The 22483-nt window shown below is 38.5% G+C and overlaps 1 protein-coding gene across 1 annotated transcript in view; it reads right to left on the reverse strand.

Annotated features, from left to right (window-relative positions):
- Positions 1 to 22483, reverse strand: part of MADD (MAP-kinase activating death domain) — a 59866-nt gene that overhangs the window by 3244 nt on the left and 34139 nt on the right. The window contains exons 24-34 of the mRNA XM_010080421.1: positions 21055 to 21163; positions 20450 to 20512; positions 19944 to 20064; positions 18620 to 18725; positions 16038 to 16148; positions 14986 to 15093; positions 14737 to 14901; positions 12895 to 12967; positions 10911 to 11017; positions 4540 to 4548; positions 4215 to 4284 (exon numbers count right to left, since the gene is read on the reverse strand). Of these exons, the coding sequence (XP_010078723.1) occupies positions 4215 to 4284; positions 4540 to 4548; positions 10911 to 11017; positions 12895 to 12967; positions 14737 to 14901; positions 14986 to 15093; positions 16038 to 16148; positions 18620 to 18725; positions 19944 to 20064; positions 20450 to 20512; positions 21055 to 21163 (1042 nt within the window). The remainder of the gene's footprint in view (positions 1 to 4214; positions 4285 to 4539; positions 4549 to 10910; positions 11018 to 12894; positions 12968 to 14736; positions 14902 to 14985; positions 15094 to 16037; positions 16149 to 18619; positions 18726 to 19943; positions 20065 to 20449; positions 20513 to 21054; positions 21164 to 22483) is intronic.

Here is a 22483-nt window from a genome sequence, read left to right on the forward strand (position 1 = left end):
AACTAAAAACATTCATTGCTTTTGAACCAGTTGCCTTAAAACAAAATACTGATTTCAGCTATACATATTCTTAAAATGCCGGGCTTGTTGATTCCTAGAAGACTTTATAGATAAAGAGGATTAGAGCACCAATGGAAAAAAAAAAATCTATTATCCAGAAAATTTCATCTTGCTCCCTTGCACTGCCTCAAACTAACAGAAAGGAAACAGGCACAATCTAGCTAAAGAAAATTTGCCTTTTGTCCTCATTGTGGAATGCAGAAAAAAGCAAGCTGTAACCATCCTGTTACTGTACATTGTATCTCAGCTACGCCTTTAACCCACATTTGGTCTACAAATATTGTTGTGAACAGATACCATGGGAAATCACCAGGAGAGAACAAAGACCAGACTAAGAACATACAAATAGCAAATTTAAAATGCTAAGATCAGTGGAATACCAAGACCAACTCTGAATACTTCCCTTCCAGAATAGCTGAAATTTGCCATGGATCTTCTGTGTCACAACAAAAAATATTTAGAAGCAGCAATACAGAAATTATGCAAAACCAAATCATACCAGGTTCATAGAGGAAGGGTAAATGTTTCATTACACATAATACTAGTGACAAGAAAAGAAACAGAGGCAGATGAGTTCAGTATGAATAACTAGGAAAAGTCCACACCAAAAACCTATCCATGCAGATGTCATCTTTTCAACTATGATATGACACAGCTAAACACTGGAGAGGGAGACGGATCACACTCTAAGGGCCCAAAAGTAGGCAGTGCAGACTGGGTTTGGGAAAGTACTTTAAATATAAACCAGTGCCTACTAATTATGTCATGGTATTGTCATTTTTGCAAAAAATCTAGTGAAAGTACAGAATATGATTGTAAAAAGTAATGTTTTTGTTTAATTTTTCAATTCTGTCTTTTCTTGGAGTTGGCAGTTACAATAAGGACTGAGAAATAGGGGAAGTGCACACCCAGGCTGCACTGCCCCAGTGATGCCAGCAACTAGAGTTGGGGAGATAGGGAGGTGCACATCCAAGCTACCTTACCCGTTGGCACCAGATGTTCCAAATTAACTCCATGTCACCAGGGGATAAAGGTGGGAGTGAGGCTGATGCACAGCCAAATAGGGTAGGACTTTTACAACTGTGCAAGTCTCACTGACCACTGGATAACATAACTGTTCATATACTCTTCAAAAGGCAGGAAGGGAAAGCTGTAAGGACCTTGTGCCACAAGGGAAGGAGGGAAGGGAAGCTGTAAAGTCCTGTATCATAACTGAGAACAGGAAGAGAGGGAACAGGAGAGCACCTAGGCAAGGTACTGCCTCCTCACTTCACAGTCTGTAAATTGTCTTTAAGTAAAGTACTCCTTCACAATCCTTCCAATGGGGAAAATTCTCCTGAGAGGACTGAGTTAGGAAGAGTAAAGGAGTGGGTTTGAATTTATACTCAGAAAAGTCAAAGCACTACCGCTGCAGAAAGAAAAAAGAAGGAAAAAAAGAAAAAAAGAAAAAAGACCCAAGCCTCAAATTAAGAGATTAGCAGAAGCACTTTTCTTCTAAGATTAAAAATTATTCCTGATGCTGTTGAACTAAGTGGACGAAGGGAGTAAATTATTGAGCGCCATCCTGCAGCCTTTGGTCCTGTGAATGAAAATATGGCGCTAGCACAAAATGAGTTTAGGGGACACCACTTTACCTGCTGGAGAATGAAGGTTTTCATAGCAGCGGCGGTGAAGGGGCCACAAGAAAGTAAAGCACAAGTACACAGCAGTAACTCAAATTCCAGAGGGAAGAGCCTTACATTTCCTCGCTTATTTAAATCTCCACTTCCATTTGTGGGCAACATTTCCTGAACTTCTCCTTGCATCCTACTCTGAAATCACAATTCCAACTTCCACGCTGCCATCTAAACCCAGCATTAACACAGACTTCATTTCCTGCTGCGATATCACTAAACTTGGAGCACTCATGCTTGGCAAAATCAAATAAACAAATATTGCATTGAAGTATTTCCCATCAGACGGGAGCATACATGCTTACCACTCTCTGTCTTTCTAAGACGAGATAGTACTTCAGTATACTCTTACTACAACTAATCTGATTGCAAGGTTCACTATGTTTAACACAGCTAAGTAACTTCATTTTTAAGAAGTCCACACAAGTTTTTGGTGAATGCTTTTAGTTTACTATTAACAAATTAACATGGTAATTTATCTTGAAGAGAGATTGGCATATAGGTTTATCTTTATAACAATTAAAAAAGCAGCTCTGAGGTAGTCTCTCATCTTTGCACAAGAAGAAAGGTTAGCTCCCCTGCAACATCTTTCTTCCTTTCTTCTTTCTCTTTATTAGCTGGATGGACAAATTGTAAATCTCATTTGGTACACTGAAATTGGTTCTTGTCTTGTGACACTTTTGGGAGGAGAGCATTTTTAATTTAACTGGTTTAATTTCTCAGTTTCTGCTTGTATTGTCCAACTCCCAGTTTATTTTTAATTACTTCTTAAAATTAGCCTTTCATAAGTTCCATATCACAACTCTAGCTTTTGCAATAGGCCATTGATTACAAAATTTTCTATTAAAAAAGTTGTTCTTTTTCTTACAATTATTACAGTCATTATTTAGGGGCTAAACACTGTATTACAGAGTCATCAATAGAAGTTGACTGGAAATAACTCAGTCAAACACTTTCTTCTTGTGCAATATAAACCAACTATTAAAAGAAATACTTTGAGTTAAAACCTCTCAAAAGATGATTCAAAATTCATCTCTGATCCAAGTAATTTCTTTTACTTTCAGTTAAAGATTTCAGAAGCTGAAGCCATTCTTTAAGCTCATTTCATGGCTTCTGAACTCTCATCTTTGTAAAACTCATCAGTAATCTTTTACAGCCTTAATCAATTTCTGTAAGTAGTAAAATGCCCGTCAGGATGAAAACATGGTATCAAAGGAATATGCAACCATAAAGTGCAGACAACTTCTGAATATCTAAACTATTAGAAATCTTACAGGTTTCATATACACTGATCTGATCATTTGAACCACAAACATTTTCAGAAAATGGGAAAAACTTGTTTACAAATTCAAATCCCAAACTTCTGGGAGATTAATTTATGGCAAACAACAAGCGAACACCAATTGTCAGATAGGCTTTATCATTGAAACACCATGAGGTGTTTAACTTTGTCTCACCGAAAGGAGACTACACATTATTATGGACAAAGGCATTAGTTTCAGCAATCTCATATTAACCGTCTCTTATAGTCTAAGATTGGATCCCTCAGCCAGAACATTCTAATCACAGCACCAAAGAACAATGAGAGTCTTGGTAAAGGGAGCTGCTGATTCATATTTTGATTAACAGCCAAAGTACAAATGCTGATCTACTATGGAAAGACTGTTGTAAATTTTATCTTATTTTTAAATATCTCATACACATACTTAAGACATGGGCAAATATCTCACAGATGGGTGTAAGAATAAACCAATATGGATTTGGGAACTATTTCAACAGAAGTATGTGGATCACTCTTCTGCAGAGCTGCATTTGAAGTCACTCATTTTTTTCAGACAGTAGTTAAGTATGGTGTGACTGACACTAACACTGAATATTAACCCAGAATCTTCCTCGAACTAGACTGCACGCAGATTATATGTAATAGCAATAACTGACAAACATAGCATAAATTCTCTATTCTCAACCTTCACATTTCCACTCTTTACCAGACATGCACTGAAACAAAAACCACAGGATAAATGAAGTGCCACCTGACAAAACACTTTCTGCTCCATTCTGAAATTCCAGATAAAGCAAAGAGGAAACTTTGCAATTAACAGTTATTCTTTGTAATGAAAGCACAATGTATTGAGAAAGATCAATTCTAAGTCCTGCATAAAAATGTGGTTTCTCAGACGAAAAAGGAACACACCAAAGGAAACACATCCAAGTTTAACTGTTGTTTTGTTTGCTTCAGAAGACTCAGAACATCTTCTTTGTCTATTAACAAAAAGCACCCAGGCCACAAATCTTAATATGATGAAAATTAATGTGTAAATTTTCATGTTAAGTCACCCATCTCTCAGTTTGGCAACTTCTCACGTGCAATCTACATTTCTCTCCCATCTTTGAAACTACAGTGCAACTCTGAATCTGAAGACTGGAAATTTGAGTTACTGCCATGTGAGTACAGACCTAATATCAAAATAATGTAATTACCAAATTCCTCCAGGACAAAGACTCCTCGCACAGTATTGCACTTTTTAATGTGATTCAGCTCTATGAAAACCTACAAAAAACAGGAGGAAAAGTAACATAAAATTAGTCAGGTTTGGTTCTTTTAAGCTAAAAACCAAAATTAAACAAAAACATCATCACAGCAGATACAACCTGAAGTGTTATAGCATACACTAACAGTTCAATTACAATTTAATATATAAATAAAGGGTGAAATAAATATTCAAAAGACAAACTTGCCACAATGCTAGAAATCAACAAATAACTTAAAAGTGCTAAGAAGCGAAGACAGCAGAAGATGAAGTACCTTCCGCTCCTTGCAGGAGGAGAAAGCATGGAAGAGAAACGAAGGAGTTAGTAACTCTGACATATCCAACATTGCTACCCCTTCAGCCACTCAAATGAGTTATTGCAAAAAGAATACCAACACAGCTGAAATATAACGGAAGAGGGGGACAAGAAAAAAGCTGGCTCCCAAATTTGTCATGTTTCGTAGCCTCTGATCCATCCCGGTTAGTTTCTGCCCCTCCATGCATCCTCCTCCAGCACAGAGGGCAGGTAAGGGGCACTATACTTTCCACCCTGACACTGATCCTCCTAGCCTATCCAGTAGTCAAATTTAATCCAGAGAGGAACCACTAATCTTCCTTCTCCCCGAGAGCCTTGCCGTTTAAGATTTTACTACAGTTTATGGTACATATTCTGCATACTTGCTCTTGGAACTGTCTCCTTTAACAGTCAGTACCAGTTTTCTGCTTTAAGCAGGATGGGAGAGTTTGGACCCTTCTCTATTGTTTGCTCACTTCACATACGGCTGCTGCCAGCTGAGCAGACACTTAGAAAACAAACCTGCTTTAAACTCATGGTTTACACATGTGAACCCCAAAAGACAAAACAGTTGAACTACGTGACTAGGTTTTCCAGTGCAGAACCAAGATGCCAAGATTGCATGAACAAGGAGCTCTCCGAGCACAAGGAGTTTGTTCAATATCCAATCTATTTCAAGATACAAACCAGTCCCTTCTTATACACACATTTCCAAAAGAGTCAGAGTCAGTACACAGACATAAGAATCTATAGAAAGTGCTATAAGGAATCACTTCTAAATTCCAGTTTCTAATATACTTGCTTTTTCAAGGCAAGAGAAACACTAAGAGTAACATTGCCCTAACATTCAAAGTAAGTCCATGTCCAACACCTTAGAGAGACCCTTGCAAGAATATATTACAATAGTCTGGATTGATACTTTCAGTGCCTATACACTTATGACATCATGATCTCAGGACCTTTTTAAAAAAAAAGTTATCAGAGAAACTTTATTGTCTTGGAAAGAGGGAAAGGAAATCTCTGCAATCCTTTTGAATCCAACACTAGCAACACCCAAGTAATCACAGATGATAGCTACCCAAGAAAGGCAAAGGAAGTCAACACCAGAAATCATTGTGGTTTTTTAAGAAATCTGTATCAACAGAGATGAGTAAATGCATGGTACATTAAGAGAAGTCAGATTGATTTTCAAGTCAAAAGGTTTTACTATTGTTTTTATTAGCAGAGAACTAACAAACAGACCCAGGATATTTTTTGCTTAATATAAAAAACGAAACTTCCACTTACTTAATCAAAAAATCTGAAGCTTGCTTTCTGCTTAGATTCAAGCACTCAGGGAAAGGAGACTTAATTTTATCTTTTTTGTTTGCTTGTTTCTGCCCACATTCAATGCCAGTTTAGTTGGTCAAAAGCATTTTATTTTTTGAGGAATACTTACAGAGTAAAAAAGTCAGTAACAGAACACTTTATTGCACTTAGTTTCCTTTTTCTGTAATATTTTCTATGAAAAGTTTTTGCTAGTAGTGTAAAGTACAAAATTCAGAAAGTCAATAGAAAGACTCAGGTGAAACATGGATTGTTTTATCTGGCAACAGTAAGGCTGCCTAAAAGACTTGACTACCCCAGGTGCTCATGATCGAAGTATAATGTTAAGGAGTGCTGCATTTCCACAAGAGTTATGAGTGAGATGAGAATTTATCAAGTTTGTCACAATTACAGTAAGTTATCAATTTTCAGAAGACATATGAGGGACAGAGATGCTCTCCTCTCACTCAATCAGAAAACACGCGTAAAGGAAACAACAGTTACTTACCCTAGGGAAACCGTGGTTCTTCAAGACAGAGCATTCAGTGTGGATCCTACTGTAGATGGGCATGTGCCTGCTGTATTTTATTAAACTTCCATCTATTTTTGACACAGATGAATTTATGATGGAGACAGAGTTACTGAGGCCAAATATAATAAGATAATTTGCAGATGTAAACTCAGAATGCTCTGCCAACACCACAGGTACACTTGATTCCTCCCTATTCCAAAGGACTTCCTCTGAGCTGCTGGGCACAGATAGACTCAAACGTTTTTTTCTTCTTAAACTTAGGAGTGCTGCTGGCATGGTGAGACAATTTGTGAATACTAAAGACAGCTATCACACGTCAATAATAGGGTGGCCCACCACGCATCTAAGACATTTCCTGAGTAATTCACAAGACGGTAAGAAAGTATACACACTGCAAACCAAGAGCCTCCAAAAACATGTTCATGAAAGCAAGCACCATTCTAACATTGAAGCCGTATGTTCAGTCTCCTCCGGTAGGACAGAATAAACTCTTTTTTTTTTTTTTTTTTTTAAAGTGGAAACCCCTCTTCCTATTTTCTAAATGAAGTATTTCTACAATGTCCAACCAAGCAGAGCAACAAAATCCCTTATTTTAGTAAGCTGCATTGCTCAAAAGACTACTTGGAAAGACAGCCAACAACAGGGCCTGTATATGGAGTAAGCAAAGGAAGATGAAGAAAAAGCTGTGCTTGATGAGGTCCTGTAGCCATTTCCTGGTCAGTATCCCCATCCAAACTCAACAAAAGAAGCCACTTTCAACACAGGGAAATAGCTGTAGGATCCAGGTTTTAATCACAGTCATACATATTCTGAAATCAACTGCCTTAGGGAGCAATTCCTAAAATTTATATTAAAATTGGAAAGGACAATTCATCTAGAACAGCAGACCTTTAATTAAGAAAGCAGACTGGTTGTTGAGTGTTAGAATAAGAATGCAAACATCTTTTATCTCCACAGATTATGAAATTGCAGGGGATACTTTTGTATGGTGAGTCCTTTACATAACGGCTACAGGTTTGCATTCTACAATGGCAGACTTTTGATATCATAGAATCACAGAATGGTTAGGGTTGGAAGGGACCTTAGATATCACCTAGTTCCAACCCCCCTGCCATGGGCAGGGACACCTCCCACTAGCCCAGGTTGCTCAAAGCCTCATCCAGCCTGGCCTTGAACCCCTCCAGGGATGGGGCATCCACAGCTTCTCTGGGCAACCTGGGCCACTGCCTCACCACTCTCATTGTAAAAAATCTCTTCTTAATATCTCATCTAAATCTACCCTCTTTCAGCTTAAAACCATTCCCCCTCATCCTATCCCTGCATCCCCTGATAAAGAGTGCCTCCCCATCTCTCCTGCAGCCCCCTTTCAGCACTGGAAGGCCGCTATAAGGTCTCCCCGGAGCCTTCTCTTCTCCAGGCTGAACAACCTCAGCCCTCTCAGCCTGTCTTCATATGGGAGGTGCTCCAGCCCTCTGACCGTCTTTGTGGCCTCCTCTGGACTCTGTCCAACGGGTCCATGTCCTTAGCTGTCTAGACACTTTGTTTTGAGAAGGAAAAGAAGGCTATGTCTCAGTTCAACCAAATGGTACTGAATGCCCTTGCCAGCAGGCAACATAAATCTAACAGACCAAGAACTAAACATACTGAATAAATGAAGTATATTTTTCAGAACTGTACTTATTTCAATATCCATATTAAATAATGGAAACTGATCTAGCTACAGCCTCATTGGAAAGGTGATGAAGAGGAGGAATAATCTTTCATCTGGGGAAGACAGCTGGCATACCTTCTGGGTCTGACCTGCACAGACTGTCCCAGAAAAGAGGTACTAATTTTCACCATGGATAGCAAATTAGAACACCATTCTCTGTAAGGAAGGATACAATAAAGCTGGTACTTTAGGAGTGCTGGTGGTAGCACAGGATTCAGTAGCTGTGGTACAAAATTCAACTGGTAATGGTCCTGACAGTCATATAATAACAATCAGTACTAGGTTTCCCTAATGCCTCTTTCAGAATGTCCTTCCAGTCTTTCGGGGGGGGAAGGAAAAAAAAAAAGGCTTTGAATTTAAAGACAGGGTATGTTTTAGGATTTGGAGTTTTTCTTTTGAATAGATTAATGTATGCTCACTATATGCTTAACACGGAGTGTCTTTGTCTTGTGAAGATGCCTGTTACACTTACGAAACCGTGATAAGGATGACACAGTCACCTTCTCACATATCTTTTCTCACTGTGTCCTGGTTTCAGCTGGGACAGAGTTAATTTTCTTCACAGTAGTTAGTGAGAGGCTGTGTTTTGGATTTGTGCTGAGAAGGAGGCTGATCACACACTGATGGTTATCGTTGCTGCCAGGCCAGTCAAGGACTTTTCAGCTTCTCTGCTGTGCCAGTGTCTGCAGGGGCAGGAGAAGCTGGGAGGGAGCACAGCTCAGTCACTAGCCCAGGATTCGACCTCAAGTTTAGGACTGAGACCCAAATTGGCCAACAGTATATTCCACAACATACATGTCATTCCCAGTGTATAGACGAGGGTCTGTCTGGAAGTTCACTCTCTCTGGGTCACCCCTCTCTCAGGGTTGTCTCTCTTTGTCTCTCAGTCAGTGCTAAGAGTCTCAGACTCTTATCTCTTTTCTGGAACTGCAGTTTCAGGACTCTCCCTGCTCTGGGATCATTAGCCAGGCATGGGCTGAGCCTTGGTCCTGTGTATTTGTATATTTGTATATATTATTATCATCATTATTATTTTAAATTTTATCATAGTTTAGTTATTAAATTGTTCTTCTCTCAACCCATGAGTCTCTTTTCCCTTCACCTCTTTAATTCTCTCCCCAAGTCCCTGGGCAGGGCGAGGGTGAGCAAGTGGCTGCGTGGTGGTTGCCTGCCAGCCAGGTCAAACTGCGACACACTGCAAATGCGTATATATGCCTGGTGTTCACACTGTGCAAGAGATGAGCAGTTTGAGCTCAACATCTTTTTTGACTTCTGGCAGAAGAGAAAGAAGAAGCAAACAGAATGTTCCCTCTGATGTGTCCTTACCTTAGGATCATAGAATCACAGAATCATTTTGGCTGGAAAGTCCAACTATTAACCTAACACTGCCAAGTCCACCACTAAACCATGTCCCTAAGCACTGCATCTACATGTCTTTTAAATCCCTCCAGGGATGGTGACTCAACCACTTCCCTGGGCAGCCTGTTTCAATGCTTAGGACAAAGTAACTTCTATTATGTCCATTATAATGATACTGAAGTGTTGCATTGAGAGCTGGGTTTAATTTTCAAAGTCTTTAGACCTCTCATTTCCAATAAGTATGACAATTCATTCTGTACTACCAATGAGTTCCTCTTGCAGTTCTTCATATTTTGGCATATCGAATAAAAAGTTAAAACCAATAACTAAGTCATATAGGTAGACTGTTCCATCACAGAGTAGGTTTGAAATACTACAGCCGGTGAGCTCTAGTCCAGGTTGTTCCCTGGTAACAGACATGAAGAAAACTGAAGGAGGTTCACAACTCTCCACTCCTCCTACTGGCACATATGAACTCAAAGAGGTACACGGTGCTGCTGTGACCTTGGGAGAAGTATTAAAGATTCTGAGCATGTGTGTGTTTGAGATCCACGTGCACTTCCAGTGGGATCTACACTGATGTATCCTCAAAGAAGAAAAAAGTTTGTAAGAAAAAAGTCTAGCCAGGGGGAAAGGAAAAAAACCACTCCACAGAGGACTGACAGAAGCTTTTCTTTCTCTCTCTCTCTCTCATGCACGCTTTTTCTCTCTCTCCCCTAAAAATCAACTCTATTGCCTAGCATAGCATGCATTTAATATCATATGCAAAACAAAAAACCACAAAGCAAAATAAAAAACAAGGATCAAAGGAAGCAACAGAAACAACATCCAGAGAAAGGGAGAAATGGCAATTCTAGTTGTGTTTCCTCTATGCCCACAAGATCTGCTGTTTGGAAGGAAAAAAGAATCAGTGATTTTGTCTTATTTTTGTGAATTCGAGCAAGAGCCACTTTCCCATTTTAATACCAAATTCTACAGATGTTTTCTCAAATTTTAAAACAGGACAGATTAAATATGATGCAGAAGGTTGCCCTATGTAGCTGCAACATTCAAACACTGTATCTTTAAGGTTGACTGCTTATGCCATCAGGATATGTTCACAGTGTGATTATGGCAGTATAGATTACTACTGATCGCTTTTCTGCCCCTTAATACACAGGCTACCATTTGTTCTGTGCTTAGACAATTCAGAAACAAGAAGCTGAAACCTGTATCAATGCTTTTCTTTAGCTGATTATAGTTTTCCTGAGGATATTTAATTTTAGTGTCTTTATACATATATATATATATATGTGCGTGTGTATTTGGGTGTAAATATATATATGCTTTTTTATCCCTGTCATGCTATCCCTTATCCTTGCTGATACTCTGGGAAGAGGAAACATATACAGGCATGCTGCAAAAAGCTTCATGCTCACAGTCTTCTCAAAGATTTCCCTCATACCTGACTGTGCATAAATTTCAGGTTAATTCCTTCCAGTGTGACCTGAAGAAGACCTCCTTCTCCGGTTTTCATGTCCTGCACAGGGAACTCGCCACCCAACTCAGGGCCTATGATATGTTAGTCAGAAAAAAAATATAAAATCAAAAACAAACAAAAAATAACCCAACAAAAATATCCAGGGAGAGAAAAAGAAAGAGAGAAAGAACAGAAAGCAGTCAGCCAAGTCACGATATGTGGAAGGGAAATATAAAACAATAAGAACATAATTTCCATTTGATGTGCATAGCAAGAGGACACTACTCAGACTAATAGGCAGCATTTCAGTAGATTCCACTCACTAAGTATTGTAACAAATTTCATCCTGTTTACAAGAAGGAACATCAATGTCAGCTCAGTCTGTATTTATTGTAGTTCATATTGGGGTTTTGTTTGTCTGTTTCAAATGCCACATTTCATTTCTGCATGGCAAGACACTGCAATCAAATAACACCACAGACAGCATAGTCTTAAGTACAAACACATAAGCAAGTACAAACTAGCCTTGCATTTGTGACCTTGATGATTTTGTATAGCATTATTTTATGCTTTCAACAATGAAAAAGTCAACATGGTTACAACAATGACAATTTAATAGAGGACATTAATAGAGGACAATCTAGGCATTTTCATCTAGTTTCTTTTACATTACTCAGTTCAGCTAGAAAATGCTTTCTTATAATTATTTTTAAAAATTATCTTTTGTGAAAAACCACTAAACTCTTGAAGAACGGCTTTCAAACACATTTTTAATACTATATTATTGCCCGATCCTTAAAATATCTTTAAAAGGCACTTTTGCCTCCTCTACCTTCAGTGAAAATCCAGTCCTTCCATCCCCTCCTCAAATTAAGTTGGACTAATAGTAGGAGGAAGAAAATGGTGGCTCTTCCAAGCTTCAACAACTAGCTGAGGGTTGAACACTTTGGATGCTAGATTTAAACACATTTTCTCAGTCCTGCTGATGCCAGTTATGAGTATAAAGTGTAGTTCCCTGAGATTTGGCATCAAGACACACCTAAAATACGTTTGCACCTCAAAGCATGGCTCCCAGAGTCCTAGCATCCTCTTGAAAAAAAATAAATAGTTGCAACAAAAATCAAACTTGAAAAATGTGAAACCACAGTGTAGTTACCCTGAACCTGTAAACAGACTCCAGTAAAGGAGAAACCACCATCTTATGAAGGTATAAGGCACCTTCACGTTTGTTACCCAGGTATATACAGCACCTGCTGTTCTCTGGGGACTAAGAAAAATGGAAAATTGCCTCCCAAAACTGCAAATCCATTTTTCTAGGTTTTTTGACTCAACAGGAAAAGGAAAGGTGTGTTTGCCAAGAAAAATTTCATGAGTATAATTATACTATCCTGGCCTAGACGATGATGCTAAACTAAGAGGAATGTCTACACTGGGGAAGTTATACTGATATAAGGACATTGGGTTAACTGTATCTTTTGACTTGCACCAGTATGAAGACTTTCCAATATAGAAAAGGTTTGTGCATTGAAAGTCTGCAGAAACCTCCAGATTCATCACTGTAGATTCACTAAGACAAACAAGCATATTTATCAGCTTCTATTCTCAACACAAAGTGGACAACATAGTTCTGTGTCTCTATCAGGAATATAAGGAGTAGCTAGCCAGCCAGGAAGAGAAAGTGAAGCTGAAGTTTCATAGCCTTTTTTCAGTTGTCATTTTACTGATAGCTAGTCCTCCTTACATGTAACTCTTCTCTATACAGGTGTTTTGGTTTTGTTTGTATTTAGAACGATGTATACGGGTGCAAGATAATGATAACACTACAAGTCTGCTATGTACATACGGATAGACAAAGCTACTCTCAGATTTCCAAGTAAAAGTAGAAACTTGTTTTCAAATAAGTTATTAATGAAAAAAATTTAGCTGACTGCAGATTGAACAAATGTTCCCAACAAGCAAAATCTCATACCTGGCTTAATGCTTTGCTGTCTCGCTGCTGCTCGCTCCATGCTGTCTTTTACACAGTAGTATAATTCCCGACACTAACATACAGAAGAAGAGTAACACAGTGTTATTTTTCCAAATTACTAAGGGAAAAGAACAGCAAGATTCTAAGATTCTACAAAAAAGAACAAGTCCCATGTGGTGCATAACAACAAAAAGCCTATAAAAATTCAAGCACAGCTAATTACTAGATGTTATTTATATTTATTTTTCAAGTAGACAGAGAAACTATTTCATATCATTACATAGCACAAGCTAGTGAAAAGATCATGGCTTGGCACATGCTCAGGGACAATCTAACCAAGTTTACTCAGTTTCCTGGTGTAGAAAAAGCCTCAAAACAATATCACAATCCCTCCCTTTCTTTCAACTTCCAGCAATCAATTTTACTGGTCATGCTCATATGACCTTTTTATTATTCGTATCAGTTTCCTTATGCCATATTCTTCTATTCATCTTCCTCCAACTCGCCTCTGTAATACCAAATAATGTTATGCCATAATCTCAGAGTAAAATTTAAGAAAATTTAAGAAAATATCCAAAGGCCAAGACACATGCAATTAGTTTTCCAAGTAACTTCTATAGCACACTGCTTTTGTCCTCCTTCCCTTTGTATTCACACCTGCATTATGATGACCTGGTCTATGTAAAATAATTGTTTGAAGCAGAAATCTAATCCCTTTATATATCTCAAAGATATTAACCTTTCAATATATTACTTGCATTTACAAATCTTTACATTTTGTTTGCTGGTCATTATGTAGGAGTCACTGGAGTTTTCCTAGTAGGTTAAAGCTATTTCTTTACATTTGCAATTAATCATAAGAAGAATCGTCATCACAGAACAACAGAATGGTTTGGGTTGGAAGGGACCTTAAAGATCATCAAGTTCCACCCCCCCTGCCATGGGGAGGGACACCTCCCACTAGCCCAGGTTGCTCAAAGCCTCATCCAGCCTGGCCTTGAACCCCTCCAGGGATGGGGCATCCACAGCTTCTCTGGGCAACCTGGGCCACTGCCTCACCACCCTCACAGGAAAACATTTCTCCCTAATAGCTCATCTAAATCTGCCCTCTTTCAGCTTAAAGCCATTTCCCCTTGTCCTATCACTACATGCCCTCGTAAGAAATCCCTCTCCAGCTTTCTTGTACGCTCTCTTCAGGTACTGGAAGGCCTCCCTGGAGCCTTCTCTTCTCCAAGCTAAACAACCCCAACTCTCTCAGCCTGTCTTCATAGGAGAGTTGCTCCAGCCCTCTGATCATCTTTGTGGCCTCCCCTGGACTCACTCCAACACGTCCAAGTCCTGGGACCTCATATTAGTGCTTTCATATTAGTGGAGAATGTATGCACATAAGAAACTAAAGTCAAACATGGGCCACGTTAAAAATTTTATCTTTTTTAATCTTTTTTGTTAGTTTGGGTTTGCCATTACAACACAATTAGTTACTAAGACAGTTTTATTTAGCTTTTCCCTATGAATCTACAGAACATTTTTACTACGCTTACAAGCCTGCAGGATAATGCTGTATTTAGTAATACTCATGCTTTACTTCTTCTAATAAAAAAAAACCAAGTAAAAGCTACACATCTAATTTCTTAAATTACATCCTGCTGTACTACTGTCCTCAGTTAAACAGCAAGGCACAATTCCAGCTTCGCATGTCAGTGCTGTTAAACAGCCATTGCAGTTCAGTAACCAGTGCTGGAGAGAGAATGCTATTTTTTGATTAAACGCGGAATATGACACACCAACGATTTGTTTGTTCTAGGCTCCCTCAGTATTGTGTGTATTAAACAAGATGCATACCTTCTTTGTGTAGAACTTGTTCAGTTGTGTCTCCTGACCATTCCTCCGCCAGAGGCACAGCACTTTTGTTTTAGGACAGTAAGTCATGTTGATGAGTTTCTCATACCACCAACGTTCATACACAGTTCCAATGTTGCTTCTCAGCACAATGCAATCATCACATACCTGGGAGCACAAAATATTACATAATGTTTCTAGTATTATTTATTGAATGCCATTTAGTTGCATTAATATTATTCTTGTCTCTACCTCCATGAAAAATATGTCTCCTGTTGTGTCTGTCCCAGCATGTACTACAAAAGTCTGCTTCTTGATGTGACGGCTGCCGCTAGGTCTCACAGGGAGTTCCCGTCCATTCTAGAGAAAAAAAATACGCAATCATTAATGAACTTTGAAACAAATTTCTCCTGATCTATTGAGGTGACACTAGAAGCATTTTCAACAAATGAAAGAAAAAAGAAGTATTTTTAACACAGCTGATTGGAGGCATTTTTGGACAAAGCCTTAAGCAAGATACTCTTGCTAAAGTAAGTTTATTTTCAACAAATGTGACTAGTTTAGTTTCAGCCAGTGTGACTATGACAGTTATCACAGCATACAACATTCAGGCTGGCACCATACTCAATACGGGTTAGTGAGGTGTCTGGGTTCCAGTAACATTGCAGTAAACTTGTCTGCTTTTTTCCAATTGATTGTAAGATAATTTTGTGTTCTTTCTGTGCATAAGTTCCAAATGTAAAAATACTTTGAAAAATTAGCTTTCAGAGGGCCTAACTTGCACCCACCCTGGCGATGGCTGTGTTAAAAGCTGGCTAGTTTTATTCAGTGTTAGCCTATATTCTTAATGAGCGTTACAGGATGTAAGGCTTATTCTGCATGGCAGCTGATAGTGGAAACAGTTTTGCATGGAAACTTGATTGCTACAAGTCTTAGAATAACCTGGAAACTGATGGAAAACTAAACACTTCTTACAGTCATAGTAAGAATAAAGGTTCCCACCCATAAAAGTGATATTAAGAAAGCATTAGGGTTGCACAGAACTGTGGTACTTAAGTGTCATGTTTATACATATTTGTATTGCAGTTCTAATTGATTACTGTATAACATTATAAAATTATAAACAGGGTCATACAATCAGAGTCTTTATTCTATACATGTGAAGACAGTGTTTAATAATTAAATTTAATTATTTTTAATATTTTAAAATTAGTGTTGCAGAGCACTCACAGAAGAATTTTCATATAATTTTTTTCTTCCACTGTAGCTCCCACAGATACATCACTCATCACTGTTTTACTTACCAGATTGGCAAGTTTGTCTAGAATATCATTTATTTGCTGGCTGTGCACCAATCCAATATGTGATTTTCCCATCAGACGACGCACCTTCTTCCTAATATCATTCTTGTTCACCTAGAAAGCAGATATAAAGACAGTTACACACTTCTCCATTCACAGGCAGCAAATCCTACATCCCAAAATCTACATATCTTGGTTTCCATCGCTAAGACAGCAAAACAACTGGTCTCCATCTCAGTCATGCTAGGGCCTCTTTAGTCCACCAGTACACGCAGAAGTTGCACGTACATCACTCTTCCCAGCTACTGGGCAAGTGATACTGCGCACGACAGATTTCCTGCCTACTCTTGCACAACAGGGCAGCGACTCCACTACCAACTACTGACACCAAAAGCCTCGGTTCTCCATGCTGACACTCATCTGCCAGGCTAGCTTCTCCACCTCTTCCTGTGCAAACAGTTGGTTTAGTCAACTGTGGAGTCCTCAACACAAGAAACATTAACACAAAGGTATGATATCTTTCAGAATTCTCACTCTTTCATGATCTGTTTTCCTGGTCACTAGGCCAGGACTCTAACAAACATTTCCAGGTTGTCCTCAAAGAGCAGCAGGTTACTCCTGAAGATGAACTACAAGGAAGCTCAGAACCAAAACATTTCTGGCCCAGGTACCATTTCAAAAGGCTATGATGAATGCCAGCCATTGATACTAAAGGCTTCAAGATGGTATACTCATGTTTGAGCACCAACTTCAAGCTAGATCGGACTTTCTTTTTAATCATATTGTGATTATGCCCTTAGTGTTATGGACCATACAAAGCAAACTCAACCAGCCTCCTTCCTTTGGGAAGAATTCTTTGCACACAGAAGAAAGCATTATATTTTTCAATAATTTTTTAGGTAAAAAATACTAGGCTCTGCTATCCCAAAACAAGAAAACAAATTAAAATACCATGGTGCTAGGTTGAGAGGATTATGCTTCCCTTGACAGCTCAGAAGAATTCACCTCTCTAGTAACAGAAGGCCTTCCAACTTTGCAGTTTCTACTAGAAGCTGCCCTAAGATGACATACCTTGGTACAGCCTTTAGTCTCTTAAAGCCTTCACTCTAATTGCTTGAAAAAAATCCTATATACAAATAATAAATATCAAATTCTAGTTCCACCAACTTTTATCCCAAAACTGATAATCAGGGGCAAAAAAGTAACCACAACAATAACGAAAAAAAACCAAAAACCAACACCCCCCCAACCCTTCTTTCGCCCAGTTCTTCATCCCATCCTCACTCTTGAGCATCTCTGAATACGCACTGAAAGAAACAATATTTTTTATCACAACTCTCAGATCACCTGTATTCTCTTTTCATCTATAACCCATAGGCCCACAGTGACATCATTTTCAAAGGCATAATATGCTGTTTGCTTCCTTATCCCCTTCCTCCAGGAAACTGCTTTCTTGGGGATCTGAGTATTTTCATCACACCAAAAGACACTCTTCCCCTCTGGGACTAACTCTATCAACATCTGTCATGAGATAGCCTTTCAAAACCAATATTATTTTCTCTCCTCTTTTGCATTCTGTGATGACAGGAGCTGCACTGGTTATTTTTACTTCTACCTTAAGTACTGCAGCAATGCATGTCCTAATGGCCAAATCTCAGTCTTCTTCTGAAAGAAACCCATTCCAAATATACTCAAATCCCATCTTGAATCTTACCTTCACATTCCATTTATGTCAGGAAAAATCAATGCCTTCTTTCTCTCTCACCACTTCCCCCTCCCCCTTGTACAATATGCTTATGTACAATAGCTTCTTCCACTGGTTGGGTATCAGCCATTCTTTATCTATGGAATGACGCCTCACCTCCTCATTTAAACTAAGTCATCAAACTATCACTTGTGCACAGCCATTCTTACTGTCAAGCTGTTGCACGGGACAGCACAGTGCATCAAATCCATTGCCGGTAAAACCACACATCTAAGCTGGTTCTAAACATGACAAACGTTTTAGAAGACTGATTTACCAGTGACTTTGAGAGAGGATTTGGACTATCTAAGAAATTATTCAGACTAAAAAAAAGATATTGCTCGTAGCCACCTACAGCATTAAGGTGCATATAGACAGCCCACTGAATGAAAAAAAAAAAAAAAAAGAAAAAAGGGAGTTGCTTCCTAGTAATGGCAAATTTCACGTTAAGTTATTGATAGGCATACTCACAATCTGCCCACATTTGGTATATGCAGTTGTGAGGAAATCAGATTAGAAGATGCTCTCTACTTAATTTATAACCCATACTCTTAAAAATAAGAATGCTCTCTAAAGTTACAAGTAGAAATAGTAAATTTATATTTTAAATAGCAACGTATATGCATACCCATGGCACAGAACTGCCTAAACTCAGACAAATATCTCAAAGAATCTCCAGGGATCAAAGCAATTTTTTTATTAAGAGTAGATGTTTTATAACATTCTTTTATACTTCGCGGTTCTAAGCTCTGTGAACAGAGATGCATGGTTTCAAGACAACACCAACAAAACATATTGCTTAAATCTGAGCAGTGATCTATTAAAAAAGAAAAAAAGTCACCTTTATCATAAGCATATAAGCAATCATATTATGCAGCAGTGTAGCCAACAAGCGGTCCTCATCGTCCTCCAAACGCTTTCGATCGTGATCTCCCAGGGAAAGATACCTGCAAGAAGAGCTAGATCTGAAGCAGACACACCCATTCTTCACCCAATTCACTAAAGCACTGGCAGAGGACAGATCACTATTTGTAAAGTGTATGGCAAATAAAACCTTCAAAAACATTATGCCAAATGGACATTTTCCAGTAAAACACTGTGATTACTAATTAAAATATTTCCATTAATTATTAACTAGTTGAAGTAAATAACATCTGCTCAGTGGGAAAATTCTCAGCGGTCCACTGGGCTTATCCATTTCCTCTTCGCTGCAGTCGCAGCTTCATGACAATTACAACTGCCAGAAGAGGAACATATAACTCCGTGCAAGAGCTACCTGCCCTTAGAGCTCAAATGCAGCTGCAAGGCAGAAGTAAACTGACGAAGGAAGTGCACAGGAACTCTCTTTTTCCAGTAAGGTAGGTAATTTGGGGAAAAAGAAACAGTTTTCAAACTAGCACCCCACAAACTAGTTCTTATTTTGGCTGCCAGATCCCATGTTACATGATAGCATGGGTGTAGGTGGTATAGCTGCGGGTGGCAGACAGCACAGAGAATGATCAGATATTAACAGAGCTGAGGGGAAAAAAACCAAAACAAAACAAGCAGGTATTGAAGTTTAACCTCTTAGAAGTAATCTACCTTTAAGCAACCCTGCAGATATTTTTAGAGAGTGGTTCCCTCTTTTTTTTTTTTGTTTGCTTCTTTTAACTACAACCTGTAAAGTAAAAACACCTATGAGGTGCTTTGCATTTTGAGAAGGCTCAAAATGCAGCTTCTGAAGACATTTAATTTGTTCATTTTATGTCAACACACTAATATCTTCCTCTATTCCAGAACAAAGTCCGGAATAGTCACCTTGCCACGGAAATCTCTTGCTTTATTACTGATCTAGTAAAAGTCCAGAATAGTCACCTTGCCATGGAAATCTCTTGCTTTATTACTGATCTAGTCTATTCCAGCTATTCATACTACGATTATGCTTCCATTACCCATTTCTCTGGAAATACAATGTCTCCACAAGAGTTAACAAAAATATATGTCACAACTGAAGACAGTATTTCAGTATCAGGAGATACTGGACAGCACAGAGACAAAAGGCTCACTCTGGAACAGTCAGGTATAGTAAAGTGACAATAGCATGTTCAGCAGAATTAACATTATTATTATTATTTCAGTCCCAGGTGAAACAATGAGGAGGAAAGAGGTATACTAAAGAACTTTACCTGTCAATCATCTCCTGAGGTCCCTGGTCCATCCCCATTCCCTCTCTTTCTAACATCACAGCATCCAAAAAAGCATCTTCCCAGAACTGCATCTGGTCCCACAAAGTTGAACGCTCTTTGCCTAGGCAATGTATATAAAAATTGAGCATTTATTCCATTTACTCCCGTCAAATACTTTAAGATTAATTCCTGTTCCTTCCCACTCCTTGAAAATACCATAAGCCAACACACAATTAATCCATATTAAAAAAAAAAAAGGTTACTTTTAAAACAACAAGCAATATCACAACTGAAGAAAAGTGTAAAAGAGAAGTCAAGACATATCTCTCATTCTAATTCACGGCATAACCTTTTCAAACCCTTACACAAAAGTACCTCTCATCCCTATTCTTTAAGGAGTGTATCTTCTTCCATCTATTGTTAACACTGCCCAAAAGAGACAGAAATATCTCACACAAACACAGATCATGGCAAACACACAGAGAATTGGAAGATAAGATTATTACTCATAGAGAAGGTTTCCATTGCAGCATCCTCTAACTGGTCCCAGACAGATCCTTTATCCCTACCTGCACCATTCCAAGCAGGTAGGAACGATAAATGGAAAGGATGAAAAACACAGGAAGAGAGAGCTCTTGATTAACAACAAGTCCAGACGAAACACATTTCAAAAAAGCTAACATACTCCTAACTCAAGGATACACTCAAAGGGCATTAGTATTCTGAGTTTAGTAGCCCTCTGTTCAACAACTTAAGCTGAAGGATCTTTTTTCAAGATCTGTGATGCATTTTAGCCTTCCATACACAGCTAATAAGTCCCTTCTCTTTTTCCAACAGTTTAAAGAATTCATATTCAAGAACAGCAAGAGACTTGGAGGAACGACATTTTACGCAAACTACACCACTCACACCCATCTCCTTTTATTCAATCTCCCCAGCAAATCTTTGGCTTTACTCTGAATGGCCTGATGCATCCCCTTATTCTACCAGTACGGACAACAGTAAGTGGCTAAAAACAGTCTCTGGGAATGTAAAAACTCCAGTCTGCCTGAGACATGAGTCCACCTGAACTTCAGTCTAAAAGATCCCGTCCCCACAAAAAAAAGTTTACCCAAAAGTCCTTCATAAAGATAGACGCGTTGGTTCCCATCCTCTGGACCTCTCCCTGGGGTACTGCCCTTGCCATCCTTCACACTCTGCTTCAGGTTGTGAGACTTCGCCTGAAAATAATACAAGGGGTGTCAGACAATTTAACTCAGCACCCTACAGGGCTGTTTCTTGCAGTCCACTGTTGTACTTTACAGATGCAGTTTGCAAGCTATACTTCATAGATTCTTCTCCCACAAATGTTCCCAAAACAAATAAATCGCTCTGTTCAAAAAGCAAGGTAATACAATTAAAAGTCCAGGGTCCAGAGTCAAACAAAGGAAAAACAAAGAGACAGATAGAGAAACAGAAACACAGAGAAAACAAAATGCTTCCCTAAAGGAAAACTGAGCCAAAACTAAAAATGCAAATCCCAGACCAAAAGAAAGAACAGTTGAACCTTTTCTGACACCCTCCATATTTCAGGCTTATGCAGTAAGTTTGCACAAATTCTAATAGCAAATCTTTTCCACTGTTTAGAAAATAGTTGAATATCACTGTCACTGCACAGATTATGAGGAATGGAGGAAGAAATAAGCATCCTTCTCAGGACTACACAGAATATGAATATTCACAAACAGAAGAAGATTACCTGATCTCTATCTCACATTCAGGCTTTACAGGTTTTCCTTTCATTAACCATTCATAAAGGGATGACGTTAAGCAAATTATTACATATCAGCTGGTCTGAAGAACTGTGTGCTGGGATTACCAGCCAGGAGGAACTGTGATAACAAAGCTGGCCCATGTATTTCTCTACCACCAGGTAAACTATGGTGTGATACCTGACATTCATTGTACATCATGTACACCCATCATCTTTCTTCTAAATCTGTTGCAAGGGCCCTTAAAATTCCATTTAGTTTCATAAATCAAGTAGAAAAGCACAGAAATCTAAGTGTTTAAAAAAAAAAGTCTAACTCTTTAGTAACTGAGAAGACACTCTCTGGCAGCTAAATAAGCAGACATGGTTACATCATTTTCCTGCTTTTAGAAGAAACCTGCAAAGAAGCACAATGATTCTGTTTGTTGATTAAAATTAGCAGTAAAAACCCTGTAAAGGCTTTTACAATCTTATCAGGATTATAAAATAATGAACACAGCTGAGACCAATCTTAAGGCTTTGCAAGTTGTTTTCATATTTGGCTGACAGCTTGATTTAACCAAATTGAGTATATAATTATTTTCTTGGTAAGATGTATATGAGAAGTTATACCCAATAATCAAGGGCTTTAAAAAACAAAATGAAGAAGTGTTCTCAGATCATTTGAATTTTACTATATACAGATCTTCCAACTAGGAAAATGTATTTAAAAGTTATGATTGCACTCCAAATAGGATTAAAGTCATGTTTTAAAGAAAGAGAACAGCTGCTAAACCTACAGTGGGTCATC

Source organism: Pterocles gutturalis, unplaced genomic scaffold, assembly GCF_000699245.1.
Source record: "Pterocles gutturalis isolate BGI_N339 unplaced genomic scaffold, ASM69924v1 scaffold16029, whole genome shotgun sequence".
Lineage (NCBI taxonomy): Eukaryota > Metazoa > Chordata > Aves > Pterocliformes > Pteroclidae > Pterocles > Pterocles gutturalis.